The 18,884-nt window shown below is 44.7% G+C and overlaps 1 protein-coding gene across 2 annotated transcripts in view; it reads left to right on the forward strand.

The window, feature by feature from the left end:
* abcb7 (ATP-binding cassette, sub-family B (MDR/TAP), member 7) overlaps positions 1-18,884 on the forward strand; it is a 72,798-nt gene that overhangs the window by 42,288 nt on the left and 11,626 nt on the right. For both annotated transcript variants that reach the window (XM_080773579.1, XM_080773580.1), the window contains 3 exons: positions 2,193-2,322; positions 8,352-8,523; positions 18,724-18,827. In XM_080773579.1, the coding sequence (XP_080629705.1) occupies positions 2,193-2,322; positions 8,352-8,523; positions 18,724-18,827 (406 nt within the window). The remainder of the gene's footprint in view (positions 1-2,192; positions 2,323-8,351; positions 8,524-18,723; positions 18,828-18,884) is intronic.

Consider the following 18,884-nt stretch of genomic DNA (forward strand, 5'->3'; position numbering starts at 1 on the left):
CTCCCTTCCACACTCACGCCGCCAATGCATTTGTTTAATACAAACATTTTCTTCCCAAAGTACCCACACCCCCCAGGCAACAGTCTACGCTGTTGCCCAAACACGTCCAGAAACAAGGACTTTAACCACGCTACTTACATACACTGCAACTCGCTTACAATTCGCAAACCTGGCAACACTGCCCTCTCTTTTACCAGGCCCGCCCCCACACTAGCTTGACAATGTCATCTCGCGCAGCACAGAATCTGATCTCGCGCAGGACATTGATGAGAGAAAGAAGGAACAGGAGAGATTATACGATCGCTATTTAGCTTATTCCATCTAAATCTCTTTATTTACAAAATAAATGACTCGACGATTCCCTTAGTTACATCAACATTGTTCTTTGTCATTAATCGGATTGTGCCAAAATATCACCCTTACACCGATCACTTTGCCTATTTTCGCCACACAGCCAATAAAACACTCAGCGAATCCCTTAGTTAAATCAACATTGTTCATTGTCACTACTTGGATTGTGCCGAAATATTTACATTACACGTATAGCTTTTGCTATTTTCGCCTGCCAGCCAAATGCCGACTACACACGCCTGCGCGCGTGCGCACACACACACACACACACACACACACACACACACACACACACACACACACACAGGAATGGCTATACGGCGGCGAGACAGCAGTGCAGCACGTTATAATTTTCAGTTTCATTAAATAACTGTCTTTCTCAGCGCGCGCACGTGCGCACACAACATTATTCAAGTGAAATGCGTAACGCCAATATTGGGCTCATATAGGCTACCAATACACGACAAAATAACTGACAGGAGTGACGGTGCTGTGCTGTGAGTAAACTGACAACGCTTTCTGAGAGAGAGAGAGAGAGAGAGAGAGAGAGAAAGAGAAAGACGTGTTAGAGTAACGCGCGCGAGCGAGAGAGAGAGAACGTCAGAGAGAGAGAGAGAGAGAGAGACAGGGGGGGGGGGGGCCCTTAGCAAAAGGCTAACAGCATACCGGTACGTTCGTTCTATGATCCATAAAACGACAGATCTGCCGTTTCAGGAACCAACGTTGCATGAAGGGCAGATCTGCGGGCGCGCAATGCTGTGTGTGTTTTCGTCTTTTTTTCTTTTTCCCTCCTGCTTCCACAATCCACTATACTACATGCAGCTGCTTTGGTGTTTTTGTTTTGGGGGAAGTAAGTCACGGCACATGCGTGGTTGCACTGACAGTAAAGGTGGAAAGAGGGGGGGTGTGTGTGTGTGTGAATTACATTCCGATTTTAGGTGTTGTGCTTTGGATGACATTTTGGCCAGTAGTAGGCTTATATCTATCTCAGCTTTGGCCTGATAGCACACATGCTAACAGTGGTGAACACTACGTTAGCAGCATTTCATGACAGGTTTGGTCACAGTCGCGATACTTTTCAGTTGTGTGGTACTTTTATATTGATGTAACTGTAACAGAAAGTTCTATCCAGACTAGACAGTCCCATCTCTCACGGAGCTGGGACTGACAGTACAGAGACGAGTCGAGGAGCAGAGCAGGCGCAGCAGCACATATCCAGCTAGCCACAGGTGTTGCCACTATAACTCTATGGTAGAAACAAGCCACCTAGGTCTATACAAAATAAGACAAAAAGAAGCAACACTGGTCGTTTCTGGCCAGTGTTGCCAAATAAGCGATTAGTAAGTAATTTAATTTAATTTAATTTATAAGCGATTTTGGGATTATTTTTGTAGATTGAAAAAATATTGGGGGTCCTTTGCTCTTTGCATGAAAATGTTTGAGAACCACTGCTCTAAAACAATATTGGACAAAGTTTGAGCCACAAACACATTGCTCTCTCTCTCTCTTCTCCTTTTCTATAAATTAAATAGGCCTATTCATGATTCTGCTTATAGAGAAGTAGCCTATGTTAGTTTGTTTTATGGACTTGAGAGCTACTTTCAAATCCCTTTCTCACAATCTACAACACAACGTTATCATTGTCATTGTGCTATAATAATAACTAATAACCCATCCGATGTGGAGTCAACTCCCGTAATTTCCTTCTTCCCATAGTGCGTGGCGAAGTAACTCTGGGATTGAGTGGCCGCGTAGCGGCCACGAAATTCTAGTGTGTATATAAGTCAGGTGTTGTGTTTGATGATGGCTGGACTGATGGTTGGTGTTGGTGTGGTTTGCAGGAAGAGCACCCTGGTGCGAATGCTGTACCGCTTCTATGAGCCCCAGCGGGGGAACATCTACATCGCTGGGCAGAACATCAAGGACGTCAGCCTGGACAGCCTGAGGAAGTCTGTGGGCGTCATCCCTCAGGTCTGAACACACTTAGCCCATTCAGATCAGATTCTAAAAAAAAAGTCTTCTACATCCTGACGGTTTTTCTGAAAAAGCTATGTTTCTATGTCAGTCGTTCTTCGATTTTTTTCAAAACAAATAGCGGACCTACAAGCTCGTAGTGCGCCACTCGGTGGCGCGCTACAAGCTTGTAGATCTGCTAATTTTTCAATAGCTGAAGCATAACATAATGCTAACACCAAAAAGGGGTTCCCGTCCCCAAAATGGGTTAACATCATCACACACAGGAACCTCGTATGACAAAATAGTGAAAATAGCACAACATGGGCACATCTTACGGTAACCTGCTGTGTGTTTTGTACAGTAGATATATTTTCACTATTTGTGAAAACCAAAAGATTGGTAATGTATGGTGTAAAAGTATGGTGTATTTTTCTCCCTCTTCTCCGTGTTTCTGCATGTCCTCTATACGTGTCTTGCTACAAAACTAAACGATATATATACTATATCAGGTAGAAACCTTGTATCTCTATATTTACACTTTCAAACATTTCTTTCATGAATTCATGGTTTTATGAATATTGAACCACTGAAACGTATTAACAAGAGCGTGTGAATTACAATCTAGGCCTTTGGCAGATGCTCTTAATCCAGAGTGACTTACAGTAAGCAAGAACAAAAACATGGTAATACATCAAATACATAGAGGTAATCATCAAGACTCATACATAAGTTAAGAACCTAACAGTGGAATATCTATATAATGAAACGATGCATATAGTACACTATAGAGTGCTATGTCTACATGAAATGCTAAGCTAAGTTACCGGTACATAAATTGAGCCTTTGCATACGCCCGTAAGGTCGCCGAGGCTATAGAGCGTCGCAGTCCCTCCCCCTTTCAGAACAACGAGTTGGCCCAGGAAATGAATCGCAATGCATTTTGCACACACAATATTTTGGACCAAACAAATAATTACAAAGAAGAAAAACAACAACAAAAAGTGTTGTAACCTGCCGTTTTTTTCTACTTTCTAATTCTTTGCTTGGTCCAAATTATTGTGTGCGTTGTCATGATTTGTCACGACAAGAGTTGGCTTCGTACGACGCTTAAAATGTCTTTAAATTAATAATTTAAGAAATGCCCTATGGTCAAAATGCATTGAGATTCATTTCCTGGGCCAACTCGTTGTTCTGAAAGGGGGAGGGACTGCGACGCTCTATAGGGCAAGTGCTACGGGCTAAGATGGAGTCTGAAGAGGTGGGTTTTCAGGCGATGGCGGATGATTGGGAGTGAGTCTGCAGTTAGTGCTTCTGTGACTGCAGAGTGTTGCTGCAGCCTGCGTAGCGTGTTGGTGCTTTTGTGACTGCAGAGTGTTGCTGCAGCCTGCGCAGCATGTTGGTGCTTCTGTGACTGCAGAGTGTTGCTGCAGCCTGCGCAGCGTGTTGGTGCTTCTGTGACTGCAGAGTGTTGCTGCAGCCTGCGCAGCATGTTGGTGCTTCTGTGACTGCAGAGTGTTGCTGCAGCCTGCGCAGCGTGTTGGTGCTTCTGTGACTGCAGAGTGTTGCTGCAGCCTGCGTAGCGTGTTAGTGCTTCTGTGACTGCAGAGTGTTGCTGCAGCCTGCGTAGCGTGTTAGTGCTTCTGTGACTGCAGAGTGTTGCTGCAGCCTGGGCAGCATGTTGGTGCTTCTGTGACTGCAGAGTGTTGCTGCAGCCTGCGTAGCGTGTTGGTGCTTTTGTGACTGCAGAGTGTTGCTGCAGCCTGCGCAGCATGTTGGTGCTTCTGTGACTGCAGAGTGTTGCTGCAGCCTGCGCAGCGTGTTGGTGCTTCTGTGACTGCAGAGTGTTGCTGCAGCCTGCGCAGCATGTTGGTGCTTCTGTGACTGCAGAGTGTTGCTGCAGCCTGCGTAGCGTGTTAGTGCTTCTGTGACTGCAGAGTGTTGCTGCAGCCTGCGCAGCATGTTGGTGCTTCTGTGACTGCAGAGTGTTGCTGCAGCCTGCGCAGCATGTTGGTGCTTCTGTGACTGCAGAGTGTTGCTGCAGCCTGCGCAGCATGTTAGTGCTTCTGTGACTGCAATAAGGGCAGTTTCCGTGGATGAATTAAATAATAACTACATTGGAACACAGGTTTTCTTTTTAAAGTAATGGCTTTGGACATAAAAGCTTTCCACCTGACACCGAAGATGTATAGAAGCACTGTACTCTCCACTGGCCTCAGCCTCATATTTCTTGTGCACGCTGACAGAAGGCCAAGGACCTCAATTATCCAGTTATCGTTTAGACGTTTCCGCATTAAAAGAAATATCTGCATTTCAGAGAAGTTGCCCTTCTTTTGCCGTATTCCACTTCTTACCCGTCATAGCCCATTCTGAGCCGAGATCAGATTCTATAATAAATGTCTTCTACATCCTGACAGTTTTCTGAAAAAGCCATGTTTCTATGTCGGTCAAATAGTAGACGGATAGATAGATACTTTATTTGTCCTTTCGGAAATTTGTTTCGTGCACAGCAGTCATCAGGATATACATAAAACATATGCAAACAAACAGGTCACACAGTACATAGACAATAAAGAAACAGTGCCAACAGAAGGCCACCAGTCATAGTTCCAAGAGGCATCACATCACACTTTATGCACGGAACTGAGACGGGGCCTGCTTGTTCATAAGTCCTATACTTATGGGAACAAACGATCTTGAGGCCCTATAGCCTGCAGGGAAGGTATACCATGTACCGTCGTCCTGATGGTAAAAGATGGTATTGGCTGTGTAACGGGTGTGTGTTGTCCCTAGTAATGGCTTTCCCCTTCCTGAGTACCCAACGGGTCTCATACATTGAGGTCATACTCTCAAATCGTACCCCATATGACCTCCTTAGTTTTCTTTTTTAATATTAAGCTGGAGAAAGTTACTCCTGCACCAACCGACAAAACTCGTCCACTGTTCTTCTATAGCTTATCTCATCATCCTCAGTCAGACCAACAACAGCTGTGTCGTCTGCGAATTTGACAATACAGGTGTTATCTCACTCACTCCTACTGTACAGTCGTACAGTGTTGGTCGTAATGGGGAGAGATTTCGCTTCATTCACCTTGACCTGTTGTACCCGCTCAGTCAGGGATGACTCCACCCACCTGATGATATTGGGTGTTAACACCCATATCAGAGAGTTTCCTCATCAAAATATGAGGTCTCATTGTGTTAAACGCAGAGGAGAATTCTACAAAGAGTACCCGACCATATCGCTTCTTTTGAGGTTTATCTAGATGGTAGTAGATTGTATTAAGCATAAGAAGAAGAGCATCATCAGTGGCCCTCCCCTACAAGACCTACAAGCTCGCGCGCTATGAGCTTGTAAATCTGCTATTTTTTCCAATAGCTAAAGCATAACATAATGCACCAAAAGGGGGGCGAGGCCTGTCGGGCCTCTGAAACAAGAATATTTAGGGGTGTGATTTACTGTATTGGTTAAATGATTGGGAGGGTGCAGCCGCCGCCTGATTAAAAAAGGCTCTGTCGTGATATGATTCCTGCGGTCAGATCTGCGCTGGTTTCTACTTGATTGACCTTAGATGGGCTTGCCTCCCCCCCCCTCTCTCTCTCTCTCTCTCTCTCTCTCTCTCCCCCTCTCTCTCTCTCTCTATAGAGCGTCGCAGTCCCGCCCCCTTCCATGACGACGCTAGAACTAGAAGTGAATTTCTCATTCATTGTCCTTTTCAAAAAGTATTTATTTAAAGACGATTATGCCACGGACAAAGCCAACTCGAGTTGAGACACATCATGACAATAAACCTCAATGTTGTTTTTCTTCTTACACATGATTTGATCGGCCCCAAAACATTGTGTTTTTACTGTCATCTGTCGTCGCAACTCCAGTTGGCTTTGTCCACACAGTGTAAACGTCTTTATATAAATACTTTTTTGAAAAGTCTATGAGGAAAATGAACGGGGAATTCACTTCTGGTCCTCGGGAGGAGGCGGGACTGTGAATCTCTATACACACACACACACACACACACACACACACACACACACACACACACACCAACCTTTATTTAGAGGACATGTGTTTTTGTAATGTTGTTTGAAGCACGAATGTATTGTATTGTTTTGTTTGTCCAGTAATTGTGTCCAAATTGAGCAGTGCAGCGAGTGCACACCCATGCAAACGTGTGTCCGCGCGCGCATGCACGCGCGCGCACACACACACACACACACACACACACACACACTTTATATGCTCTTTGTTATTATGTGGAGCACATATTTTAGTTTGCTTTTGTTGCCAAATTGGTTTCAGAGCAGTGAGAGCAGAGAACATGGCACATTGTTTAATACACAATTGAACTGAACAGTTATTTGCCTCCCTCTCTCTGGCCGCTGTATTGATCGCCGAGAGAACACAGCCGTGGAAGGAAGTGTGTTCAACATGGAAAAGATGTCCTCGATGTAGTATCTTACTACCGTTTCCATGTAGTTCTAGTTCAGCTTGCAACATTAGCAATGTTGCAAGCTGAACCATTATTGGAGGAGGGGGGGGACATTCAGTGTAGGTCAGGGGGTGCCCACACTTTTTTACTTGAAAGCTACTTTAAAAATGACCAGCTCAACAAGATCTACCCACTGAAATAGATTACACATTAAGAAAAATGTACCTAATAGCGGCACTGGCGTTGCATACAGTATAAGAAAAAATGCACTGGGAAATAGAGGGGAAGATATGGAATAGGTAGGGCTTTTTTGGTATTTAATTTATAATGCTATACCAACGTTTGTGTACAGCAACCCAGGCCCTGTTTTATGTCAATCAATCAAGTCACCTTAATTCAATATTTTTTTTAAATATTTAAGTTAAATAGCCTTTAGGGGCATGTCATGTGATCTTACCTGCACAGCCTTTGTGATCTACTGGTAGATAGCGATCTACCTTTTGGGCACCCCTGGTGTAGGTGCTAGAGCTGGGTTGAGTCAGCGACAAGTGAAGTTGGAGTCAAAGATGGAGGTATTACTGCATGCATGCCTCCTGGCAGAGATTTGTGCTTTACTGAGTGTGCGCACAATTATAGTTTATTATAATCTTTTTGGAGTGCTTATGTTCCCTGTTAATCCATTTTGGACTGAAGTCGACAAAAATAAGGCTTCTAAATCCCCCCCAAATTCTGAAAAACCCGTGTTTCTGTGTCAGTGGTATACTCAACCTTTTTCATGTCAAGGACCCCCAGAATTATCTCTTTTGGGCCACGGACCAATCTCCATCCCCATCTCAACGCGTGCGCAGTTTGATCATCCATCCCAGGGCTGGACTGGGACAAAAATTCGGTAATTTTCGTGCGAATTTGGCCCAGACCGGCCCACCACAACCAGCGCGCAGATAGCAGAAACTCTACCGCCCGCTCCGTCGAGGCACACACACAAACAAACAAGCCCCTAATAATGCCACCACTTTTACAGAACAACATAAATGATACAAACCAACAGACAACTACACAACCCTTTGTTACTCTCACAAGAACGATGCTGGCAAAAGGATTCAAGATAGAAGAGGGTTTATTTGTCACTCACTGATATACAGGTACAGTGAAATTATCATGATGTCACTGGCAGAATGGCAGCACCTTTCCTGGTGGCCTGCCGCCTTCTGGCCTGCCTGACTGTCAAAAAAACAAAAGTTTATTATTATTTATTTTTTTGGCCCACCGGGAATATGCCCGGTACGTCCTATGGCCAGTCCAGCCCTGATCCATCCCATAGCTTGCGGTGTTGTAACCACGGTGACGACGGATCCCAAGCTTCCCATTAGCTGAACGCGGAAATGCCTTCCGTTTACCACATACTGTGTAGGCGACTGTCTACAATAAAAAGGCTAATAAACAACTTGCATTTACAGAAAGTGTCAAACCGGCGTTGCAGTTCTGTGCATAATATGCTAATGGCCAATGACCGCGCGTGCGAGTTCAGATCAACTGAGGGGAGAACCCTGCTGAACAGGCTTTGATGACGCTAATAATAATAATCGACTCTACATGTTGTTCTTCGCACCCCGTCAGGATTCTGTTCTGTTCCACAACACCATCTTCTACAACCTGCAGTACGGGAACATCAAGGCGTCCGCCGAGGACGTGTACCACGTGGCGCGGCTGGCGGGCATCCACAACGCCATCCTCAAGATGCCTCACGGCTACGACACCCAGGTCGGCGAGAGAGGCCTCAAGCTGTCAGGTATATATACCTGCAGGCCCCAACCAACCACCAACCACCACCTCACACGCTAATAATGTGTTTTGTTTTGTTTTTATTCAGGATTTCTGGGCATATACATTACAGAAGATGAAACAAGAAAATAATGCGCATACATATATACATGCGATATGACCACAAGAGAAAACAATATACACAAAAATATGCAGATTAGTGTGCAAGTATCAAATACATTTGGAGACATTAGTTTTGATGAATCACTTAAACCTTCTAGACCAGGTGTATAGTCAACTAGATTAGCCTGGGGGCCACAACTGTAGAATGATTGTGTGTGTGTGTGTGTGTGTGTGTGTGTGTGTGTGTGTGTGTGTGTGTGTGTGTGTGTGTGTGTGTGTGTGTGTGTACGGAAAATTTGGGTTCTAAAAATGCATTTTGTGCTCAAACACGATGATTTATATAATACATTTGTGCACAGTCAGGGCTCGAAATTAACTTTTTTACTTGGTAGCACTGGTGCTCCCAATTTCAAAATGAAGGAGCACCAGAAAAAAATTAGGAGCACCCACCAAAATCTAAGGAGCACTAATATGTAATCGATTTTTTACATTCATAAAAACAATAATATAACGTGTGGTTTACAAATAACATAAAATGACTAAAGTATAAAAATACATGCCAGAATTTAAAATGTAGTGTCCAGACTTTCTGTCCCTCATCCATCCATCTCTTCAAAGAGGCCGAGGCATCAAACATCTCCAGTTGAGGACCCTCGATCTAGTCTACACTGATTCCGGCCAGTCACATCACCCGTTTTCTTTTTCTTTGTTTTGTGTTTTTCACCTTCATAGCCTATTTAGATCATATAATTAGAATTTCTAATATAAAATAATTTCTATGTAAAACATGGTATTTATAGCTATGCCTACTCACTATGCCTACCACTTCAGTGCTGGAAAATTACTCTAATGTTATACTTAAGTAAAAGTAGCAATACTGCTGCTATGTAGAAACCAGGTAGAAACACTTACAAGTCTGCTATTCTCTCTCCCTCCCTCTCTCTCATTCCCTACCTCTCTCTCATTCCCTCTCTCTCTCTCTCTCTTGCAAGCGCGCGAGCGCACACACACGCACACACGCCGGTCCGCCTCCTCCTCTTTTACAAATTACAATCACAGAGTCCGTAGCGTACCGCTCCGGTCTTTTCTGAATCGCTGCCTTGAAATAATGTACTTTCTGACACATAGTGAAGTTGCGAGCCGAGGCGCTCTGGAATGTGAGCGATGCAGCGCTCAACGTTGTCCCGTACCGTTGTGTCAAAGAGTAGTTAACTACACACGTTGGTTTGTTAGCATCAAGTGCTAGTGCAGCTAGCAGACAGGAGTCTGCAGTGGAGTTGGATAGAGCGGCTGCGGCTCAGAGCGCCCGTTTTTCGAGAATTGATCGTTGTAGCCAGGCGCACCACAGTAATTATTTGTAGTAGCACTGGTGCTCCCAAATATATTTTTAGGTCGCAAAGGTTAAAATTCAGGCGCATTTGCGACCAAAATGGTCGCTATTTCGAGCCCTGACAGTAATGAGCAGGATAATATGTCTATACAGGTACTGTATATGCTGCCTTGGAATAGACCTGTTTGACAGTGCATAAACGTAATTGCCTTGACATTAACAACCGTCAACGAGCACCAGTTGGACACACACACGCACACACAAACACACACACACACACACACACACACACACACACGGAGCGCCCGCCAGTTGAATACGACTGTTCTAGACCTAGTAAACATTATGTTATAGTTTAGCTATTGAAAAATAGCAGATCTACGTAGCGCGCCACCGAGTGGCGCGCTACGAGCTTGTAGGTCTGCTTTTTTTTTTTTTTGGAAATCCGTGAAAATATTTATTTCAGAAAACTGGAGGATTTAGAAGAATTCTTTTTTTAATTTCGAGGTCAGGCCAAAATGGGTTAAACCCTATATAGGTAGTTCCTTGGTGGGAGTCCCCCCTGGGCAGTTACACTTGGTCCCCTGCTTTTCTCCCTGTACAGTGTACACCGATCCCAGCATCTCACATTATTAGAATTCAACCACTATGAAATGTTTGAACGAGGGTCAAGTTATATTGTTTGCCTGGTTATTGATTGATGAACATCATTCTGCTAAGAACTACCGTAGCTCTTTATCCTGTGTGAATTACAGTACCAGAGTACTGTAGTAAGAGAGCGGTGACACGCTTTGATCTCGCCGCAAAGCGGTTGTGCCTGTGGGCGATAGTTCCACACATTGCTCCTGTGTGAGGCAGACGGACTTCTATTATGCTCTTAAAAACGGGTGGTCTTACAACACTTTGTGGGAAAGCTGAAATGTGATATTATTATATTGCTGGAGTAAATACTGATGCAGATATTTAGTTTCAGCACCTCGTCACCTATTCGGGGGGTGAACGTTGAATGAAAATAGATGATCTACAACCTTGTAGATGAGCTATTTTTCAGTAAAGAGATTCAGGCTGCACGAGGACATACCTAGAGGATCTAGCGTAGAGCCCTGCCTGGGGGATCCAGGTCAACTTTAAATCATGGTAGGTTTAATTGTTTAACCTTATTTCCCACTGGAAATCATTAGGGGTGCGCCGATGTGGAAATTCTTGGCCGATACCGACAGTCGGTATCTAACAATCTAGCGGATAGTCAGTAGAACCGCTGCTCCTGCGCCTGGAAAAGGAGTCGGCTGAGGTGGTTCGGGCATCTGGTTAGGATGCCTCTCGGGGCGCCTCCCTAGGGAGGTCCTCGACGCACGTCCCACTGGGAGGAGACCCCCGGGGGCCGGGCAGACCAAGGCGCAGTTGGAGGAAACACGTCGACTCACTGGCCTTGGAACGTCTCGGAAATCCCCCAGGAGGAAGTCACTAATGTTGCTCTGGAGAGGGAAGTCTGGGAGCTCTCTGGTGGAGCTGTTGCCCCCCGCGACCCGACTACGGATAAGCGGTTGAAGATGGATGGATGGATGGATGGATAGCCGATAGTCACCGATGCCAATGGTAGCCCGGGCTGTTAATATGCCAAATCGATTTGGACCCCGTCGTTTATAAGGAACTAGGCTGCTATTTGCAGTATAGGTCATTATTTATTTTTGCACCGGTCTGCACCGGGCCATTATTTTGGTTACAGTTCCTGTCAAGCATGTTAAGCGTGTTGATTTAATATTGAGAATATGGGAGCTTGCTCCTGCTGCTTAATTGATTTGACCTAGATTTGTGCAAACAGACTGTGGTGTAATTAGTTTGGCAGCACGGCTGTGTGAAATTCTAATATTATAAAGATTTTAAAAGGCTGTCATATATCTCTGAATATATTCTTTCAAATGAGGTTTGGCCTCATAGATCAAAAATACATGCGCTCAGTTTTTTTAATGAATTACATTTGCAACTATTTGAATAAAGGTTGTACACAATCAGTGAAATTAACCTCTGGGAAAATCCCTAATTGAGAGAGAGTGTAGGCCTAGCAAGCAGCTCATATAGGCTGCATGGTACAACAACAGGGCTTGGGCACTACCCTACCATCTCTCTATATCATTCGATAAAGGCATATAAAAAACATGACCATGGACACCCGATGGAAATATAAACTCCACGGAATATATACCACTTCGAATTATAGCAATCGTCGAGTTTAATCTAATTTTTTTTGCGCAAGACTGGCAGTGTAATTATACCCATACTTGTGAGGACCTCTGCTTGGATCCATGGCGAGTGGGGGCACCGAATCACAACGCGCTGCGTGCGGATGTGACAACGGCTACTGTCATCGGTTAAAGTCAAGTTATTTTAACCCCCAGAAATTATCCCTGTTCATCCAATCAGTATGAACATGGTTTGCGAGTCTTGAGACCACCACCCAAGCAGTTCCGTGCTACATACAGCCAATGAAAGCACATGAGGACGGCTTTTATTTTTAAGTGGTGCAACCACTTCTACATCCAGCTTTGTCTGTGTACCTGTGTACCTGTGTACCTGTGTGTGTGTGTGTGTGTGTGTGTGTGTGTGTCTTTGAGCACGAGTATGTTACGTATTTATACCAGTAGGGGGAGCCAGAAACAGAGAGAGGGGTAGTGCTGTGTCTGTAATGAGAGAGAGAGAGAGAGAGAGAGAGGGGGGGGGGGGGGGGGGGGGAATTGCACCACTTGGTTCACACAGGTGTGATTTTTTTTATAATGACACCAGTAAGACGCCTTAAAGGCGAGTATAGCGACCGCGGGGCTGAGACACTACTGGAATAATGTCACTTCATTATGGGGTTTTTCTTTTAAATCAGAGGCTACTTAATATCCAAATACAACTTTATTATTATTACGGGAAACGGTAAGACAAAAGGAATACAATCTAAAACTGTTGAATGGACTAGCCGGCGAGTGCATTTCACACGGGGTTGGGGCAGCAGACCACGGACTTCCACGCCTGCTGCTTCGCGTGGAGGACAGCTTGGCAGCTTCGTGCTGTGGTTGAAATCACCGCGAGCCTCCGGTGTCCTCTGCGAGACATGCTGTTTTAGGCTGAAGCAGCTAGCATGGAGGCAAAAGCTAGATATAAGTGGCTTCTTCATTCATTGATTGGTTTGGGTTTGGGCTTTGTTGTTGTAGTTGCCTATTCAGTACTTGTGAAACGCGCCCAGTGAGAAACGTTCCGCGGTTTAAAACAAAGGTGTGTGTGTGTGTGTGTGTGTGTGTGTGTGTGTGTGTGTGTGTGTGTGTGTGTGTGTGTGTGTGTGTGTGTGTGTGTGTGTGTGTGTGTGTGTGTGTGTGTGTGTGTGTGTGTGTGTGTGTGTGTGTGTGTGTGTGTGTGTGTGTGTGTGTGTGTGTGTGTGTGTGTGTGTGCGCGTGTGTGTGTGCCCCTGTGTGTTGTGTGTGCAGCATTACATGAAGAGTGTGATGTGACGGATGCAAGCATTACATGCTTCCTGCATGGCGGCACGTGGCACGCAATAATAAGATGGATATCAATATAGATAGACCTTTATTCCGTGGTTAAATGCAGGTGTCATAAATATTGGTAGCAATATTAATATTGCTGTTAAATATTAATATATTACTTTCCATACAAGTATGGAAAGTATGAAATTTAGACTTTTCTTCATAAGGAAACCATAATTGTCTGGCTGCATCTGTCGTCATGTCCGTGGACACGGTTAATATAGGAGGCTTTCACAGACCGCGCCGACATTTAACCCATTCTGACCTGAGATCAGATTCATACGAGGTTTCCACTGGACACACACTGGTCTGATTAACCCCATTCTGACCTGAGATCAGATTCTAAAAATGTCAGTCGTTCTTCGATTTTTCAAAAATAGCAGACCTACAAGCTCGTATCGCGCCACTCGGTGGCGCGATATGAGCTTGTAGATCTGCTATTTTTCAATAGCTAAAGCATAACATGATGCTAACACCAAAATGGGTGCCCGGTCAGAATGGGTTAATAACTTTTATTGACTCATCTTTGGTTCTTATTTAGAAAAGAGGTTCATGGGGAAAACGACATCCAGTCCATTAAGGTAAATTAAATACGATGAGTATAGTATGTAGGACCGTTTCAGTTAGTTTACTCATTTAGAATCATTTGTTAAACAGTGCTGACAGTGCACGTTTTTACTTTATAAACGGCCTTTGAAGCCCAAGTAAAGTGAGTGGACTTTACTTTAGTTCTCCTTTCTAGTTCACTGGTGAATTTGGTCACATCACATCACTCTACAATGTGTCCCATTGTGAGCTTGTACATGGGCTGCGTTTGCCACCATTGCATGGCTATGGGCCGGTTCATGCTCCTATTTTACCGCTGTAGTGCCCAAATGATTTCGGCTCGTCGGAAGTTTTCAGTAGCACCGAAGAGACGACTTTAGGACGGTACCCGCCCCCCCCGAACCTCAAATGACGTCACATTGTAGGCTCTACAGCGCCGAACCGACTTTTATTCGGCTCTAAAATAGGAGTATGAATCGCGCCTAAGGCGGTGGTTAAGTGGTTAACACCCTTGGCACCATAGGGGCTACTGTATATCGCGCTGATAGATTAAGTACCCGCTGCGTGTCAACCGGCCGACACTGTGACTGAGCACCAACCTGTAGCCTGGTCCCGTTGGCTAGGCAACGTCTGCGTCCTCTCCAGCTTGGGGACGGATGTGCGCGCGCGCCATAGGAATCCATTCGTTGTAGATTCTTCGCTGCTTGTTTTCTCTGAAAAATACTATCGCGGCCGACATAATTACCGCTCGTGGCTAAAGACAAACCTCGTCCTAACACAGCTTCTCATGCATGTGCGCAAGGCTGGAATAACCGGACGAACATCCGGATATTTCAGTCACATTAGCTGGCGCTCTGCGGTACATTTAGTCAACCACCAGGTGCCAGCAAGGGTTTTAATTTATTTTTTTCCCCTTTTTTTTATATATATATATTTTTTACATTTAAAAAACAAATAATTTAATTTCCCCACACCTCCCCCCCAGCATAAATACAAATACATCATCTCTGTCGACCAGTCCTACGACTATAACCTATCTCAAACCCTCACCCTAACCCTAACCTCCCACGGGGCAGCACACCTAAACCTAACCTTAACCCATGTCTAACCAATGACTAGTCTAACCCTAACCTCCCACGGGACAGCACACCTAAACCTAACCTTAACCCATGTCTAACCAATGACTAGTCTAACCCTAACCTCCCACGGGGCAGCACACCTAAACCTAACCTTAACCCATGTCTAACCAATGACTGGTCTAACCCTAACCTCCCACGGGGCAGCACACCTAAACCTAACCTTAACCCATGTCTAACCAATGACTGGTCTAACCATAACCTCCCACGGGGCAGCACACCTTAACCTAACCTTAACCCATGTCTAACCAATGACTGGTCTAAACTAAGTATGCACCCCAACCTAACCTCCCACACGGCAGCACACCTAAACCTAACCTTAACCCATGTCTAACCAATGACTGGTCTAAACTAAGTATGCACCCCAACCTAACCTCCCACGCGGCAGCACACCTAAACCTAACCTTAACCCATGTCTAACCAATGACTGGTCCAACCCTAACCTCCCACGGGGCAGCACACCTTAACCTAACCTTAACCCATGTCTAGCCAATGACTGGTCTAAACTAAGTATGCACCCCAACCTAACCTCCCACGTGCCAACACACCTAAACCTAACCTTAACCCATGTCTAACCAATGACTAGTCTAACCCTAACCTCCCACGGGGCAGCACACCTAAACCTAACCTTAACCCATGTCTAACCAATGACTGGTCTAAACTAAGTATGCACCCCAACCTAACCTCCCACGTGGCAACACACCTAAACCTAACCTTAACCCATGTCTAACCAATGACTGGTCTAACCCTAACCTCCCACGGGGCAGCACACCTAAACCTAACCTTAACCCATGTCTAACCAATGACTGGTCTAAACTAAGTATGCACCCCAACCTAACCTCCCACGCGGCAGCACACCTAAACCTAACCTTAACCCATGTCTAACCAATGACTGGTCTAAACTAAGTATGCACCCCTCTCTGTCACGTCTGTGTGCGCTCTATACTCTGTTTCCTCAAATGAAAGGAGAAAATAATAATAAGAACAAACAACAAAAGATAACGACGACGAGTACATATATAAATATAGTATACACTGTACACAATAGCAAAAAAGAGATGAAGTGAAGAGAAAAAGGACAGCTTAATTTATTTCTATGAGCTACAGTACGTGGCTACAATCTTCTTGAACTTATCTGGTAACATTATTAAAATAACCTATACAGAAAGACTGGAAGATATAGCGGTTGGATTTAAAAAAAAAAACATTTAGCGGTAGTTACATAAGCATCTAGGTATTTGTACTCGGATGTCAATTCTGGAAATTTGAGTCTGAAAAAGTATGGAATTATAAAAATGGAAAATGTGATATGATATGATATGATACGATATAGAAGTAGAACAAACATGAAAGACAATAAGCAATAAATGTAAGATTAAAAACGTATTTAATTGAATTGGAATAAAAAAATACAATGTATTTGGTCTGGATTGTATCCTGTTGTGATCCCTTGTTTGGTCGATCAATTATATAGTGTGAAAACCACAGCGATTTGTATGACAGCCGATTTCCAGAAGGAGAAGTTGTATTGTGTGAAAGGATCCGGTGACTTTAACCCATTCTGACCTGAGATCAGATTCATACGAGGTTTCCACTGGACACACACTGGTCTGCATTAACCCATTCTGACCCGAGATCAGATTCAAAAAATGTCAGTGGTTCTTCGATTTTTCAAAAATAGCAGACCTACAAGCTCGTAGCGCGCCACTCGGTGGCGCGCTATGAGCTTGTAGATCTGCTATTTTTTCAATAGCTAAAGCATAACATGATGCTAACACCAAAATGGGTTCCCGGTCAGAATGGGTTAAAAGTCGTGCAACGTGTAATGTGAAACGCTGAATACGTGATTTTCCAAATCATCGTGTTGTTATCACCGGCTCGGAAACCAGAATGTTCTCCGATTTCCCCCCACACAGCGCCTCCGCTGCACTTCAGTTTCTACACCTACTGCGGGGCAAAAACTCTGTGACAATTATGACAGATTTGAGAGACGGGAAAACAATTTCTCTTAAAAAAAATTCCCACGCAGTGTTTCATTGTCAATTTCCATGTTGGTTTGTGAGCTATTCTTAGCAACATGTTGCCTGGCAGGCGTATTTAGCAATTTGGCTCCCAGCAATTCCTGCATTACTCATCTATCGGCCTTGTAAACACGCCACGGCGAGCACTTTGACTCGACATCCTATAGACACAATTACCGACGGCAGAGGGTTGCTTCGTGTGAGTGATGCGATAGGAGGAGAGAGAGGTATAATATTAAGAGATGACATGTCTTTCTCATTAATTTGTCTGCGGCGGTACTGGTGTACGTGACTGCCGCTCGAGCGTTTGGTGCCGGAGGGGGTCAAGCGCAAAGGGCCGTGCGAGCGTTTCACCACACGTACACACACACACACACGCGCTCGCTCTCCGCTCGTCAGTGGTATTTATATCTGTGCCAAACACCTGTTGCTTTCTAAAGTCTTTCGCTCAGCTCACATGTGATTCAAAGGCCAGTTAATGGCTGAGTGGGAGAAATCTCTGTGGAAGAAATGGAGTCCGCAACACCGGTATAGGGAAAACTCCGCTCCACTGAGGAAGGAAGATCCCCAGTGATCGAGACGTTGAATCAAATAAACCAGTAGTGGAGCTGAGTTTTTCATACCAGCGTTGGACTCTTATTTCTTCCTCTCGTACTGCCATTTGGTCCAGCACATGGCCTAGAGTGGATGTGCTCTATTACCTTTGTTAGAAATCTTTGTGAGCCAGAGATCGAATCGGAAAACCTTTCCGATTCCAAAACACGTACTCTACCTCCTGAGCCACTGCTGCCCACCTTGTATATCCATATTTACACTCAATTGTTTGTAAATCAATGCCCTACTTCATCGTACAACAAACCCGCAAAAAAAAAACATTTCTACATCAGTGGTTCTCAATATTTCATGTCAAGGACCCCACAAATGATCTGTAATTGGCCGCCGACCCCCATCTGAAAATATGTTGTTCCAGGGACCCTCCACCAGAAGCAAAGCTTTGAGTTTAAAACTGAAACTCCGAAAGAATATATATTCAAAGATTTGAGGCACATTCTCACAAATTTTCGAAGCACATCTACAAGCTTGTAGATGTGGCAACTTTGACCAGAAAATGCACAATGAAAAACGGGTGTGGTCAGGGTTCATGGCCATACATAGCGTGCCTTCAAGTGTAGAGGTTTTGATAATGTCAGACTGACATACTGTATGCGTGATCATATACGGAGACGTGATGTCACTACGCCTGACCATATATGGAGATGTGGGCGCGACTTAGACGTGATGTCACGATGCGTGGCCATATATGGAGGCGTGGGGTGACTGATGGACTGACGGGAAATGCAGGTTTCATAGTAAATGCCATGAATATTCATCAACTGAAAAGTATTGACAAGAGCCCTGGGACCTAATAACAACGACATTGGATTCAGTGGAACAGCAACCGTTTTGGACATGCGAGGTTTCAAGCCCAACGGGCGACGACACAGAAGGTTTGAGGAACCCGTCCTCAGCGTGTTTAACTGTGCCTGTTGTTTGCTTTGTTTCCAGGAGGGGAGAAGCAGCGCGTGGCCATTGCTCGTGCCATACTGAAGGACCCTCCCATTCTACTGTATGACGAGGCTACATCCTCCCTGGACTCTATTACAGAAGAGGTGAGCACACACACACACACACACAGTGCATTACTATAAGGATATCCGCATGTTAGG

The sequence above is a fragment of the Protomyctophum bolini genome (assembly GCF_963924005.1).
Source record: "Protomyctophum bolini genome assembly, chromosome: 10".
NCBI classification, from domain to species: Eukaryota; Metazoa; Chordata; class Actinopteri; order Myctophiformes; family Myctophidae; genus Protomyctophum; species Protomyctophum bolini.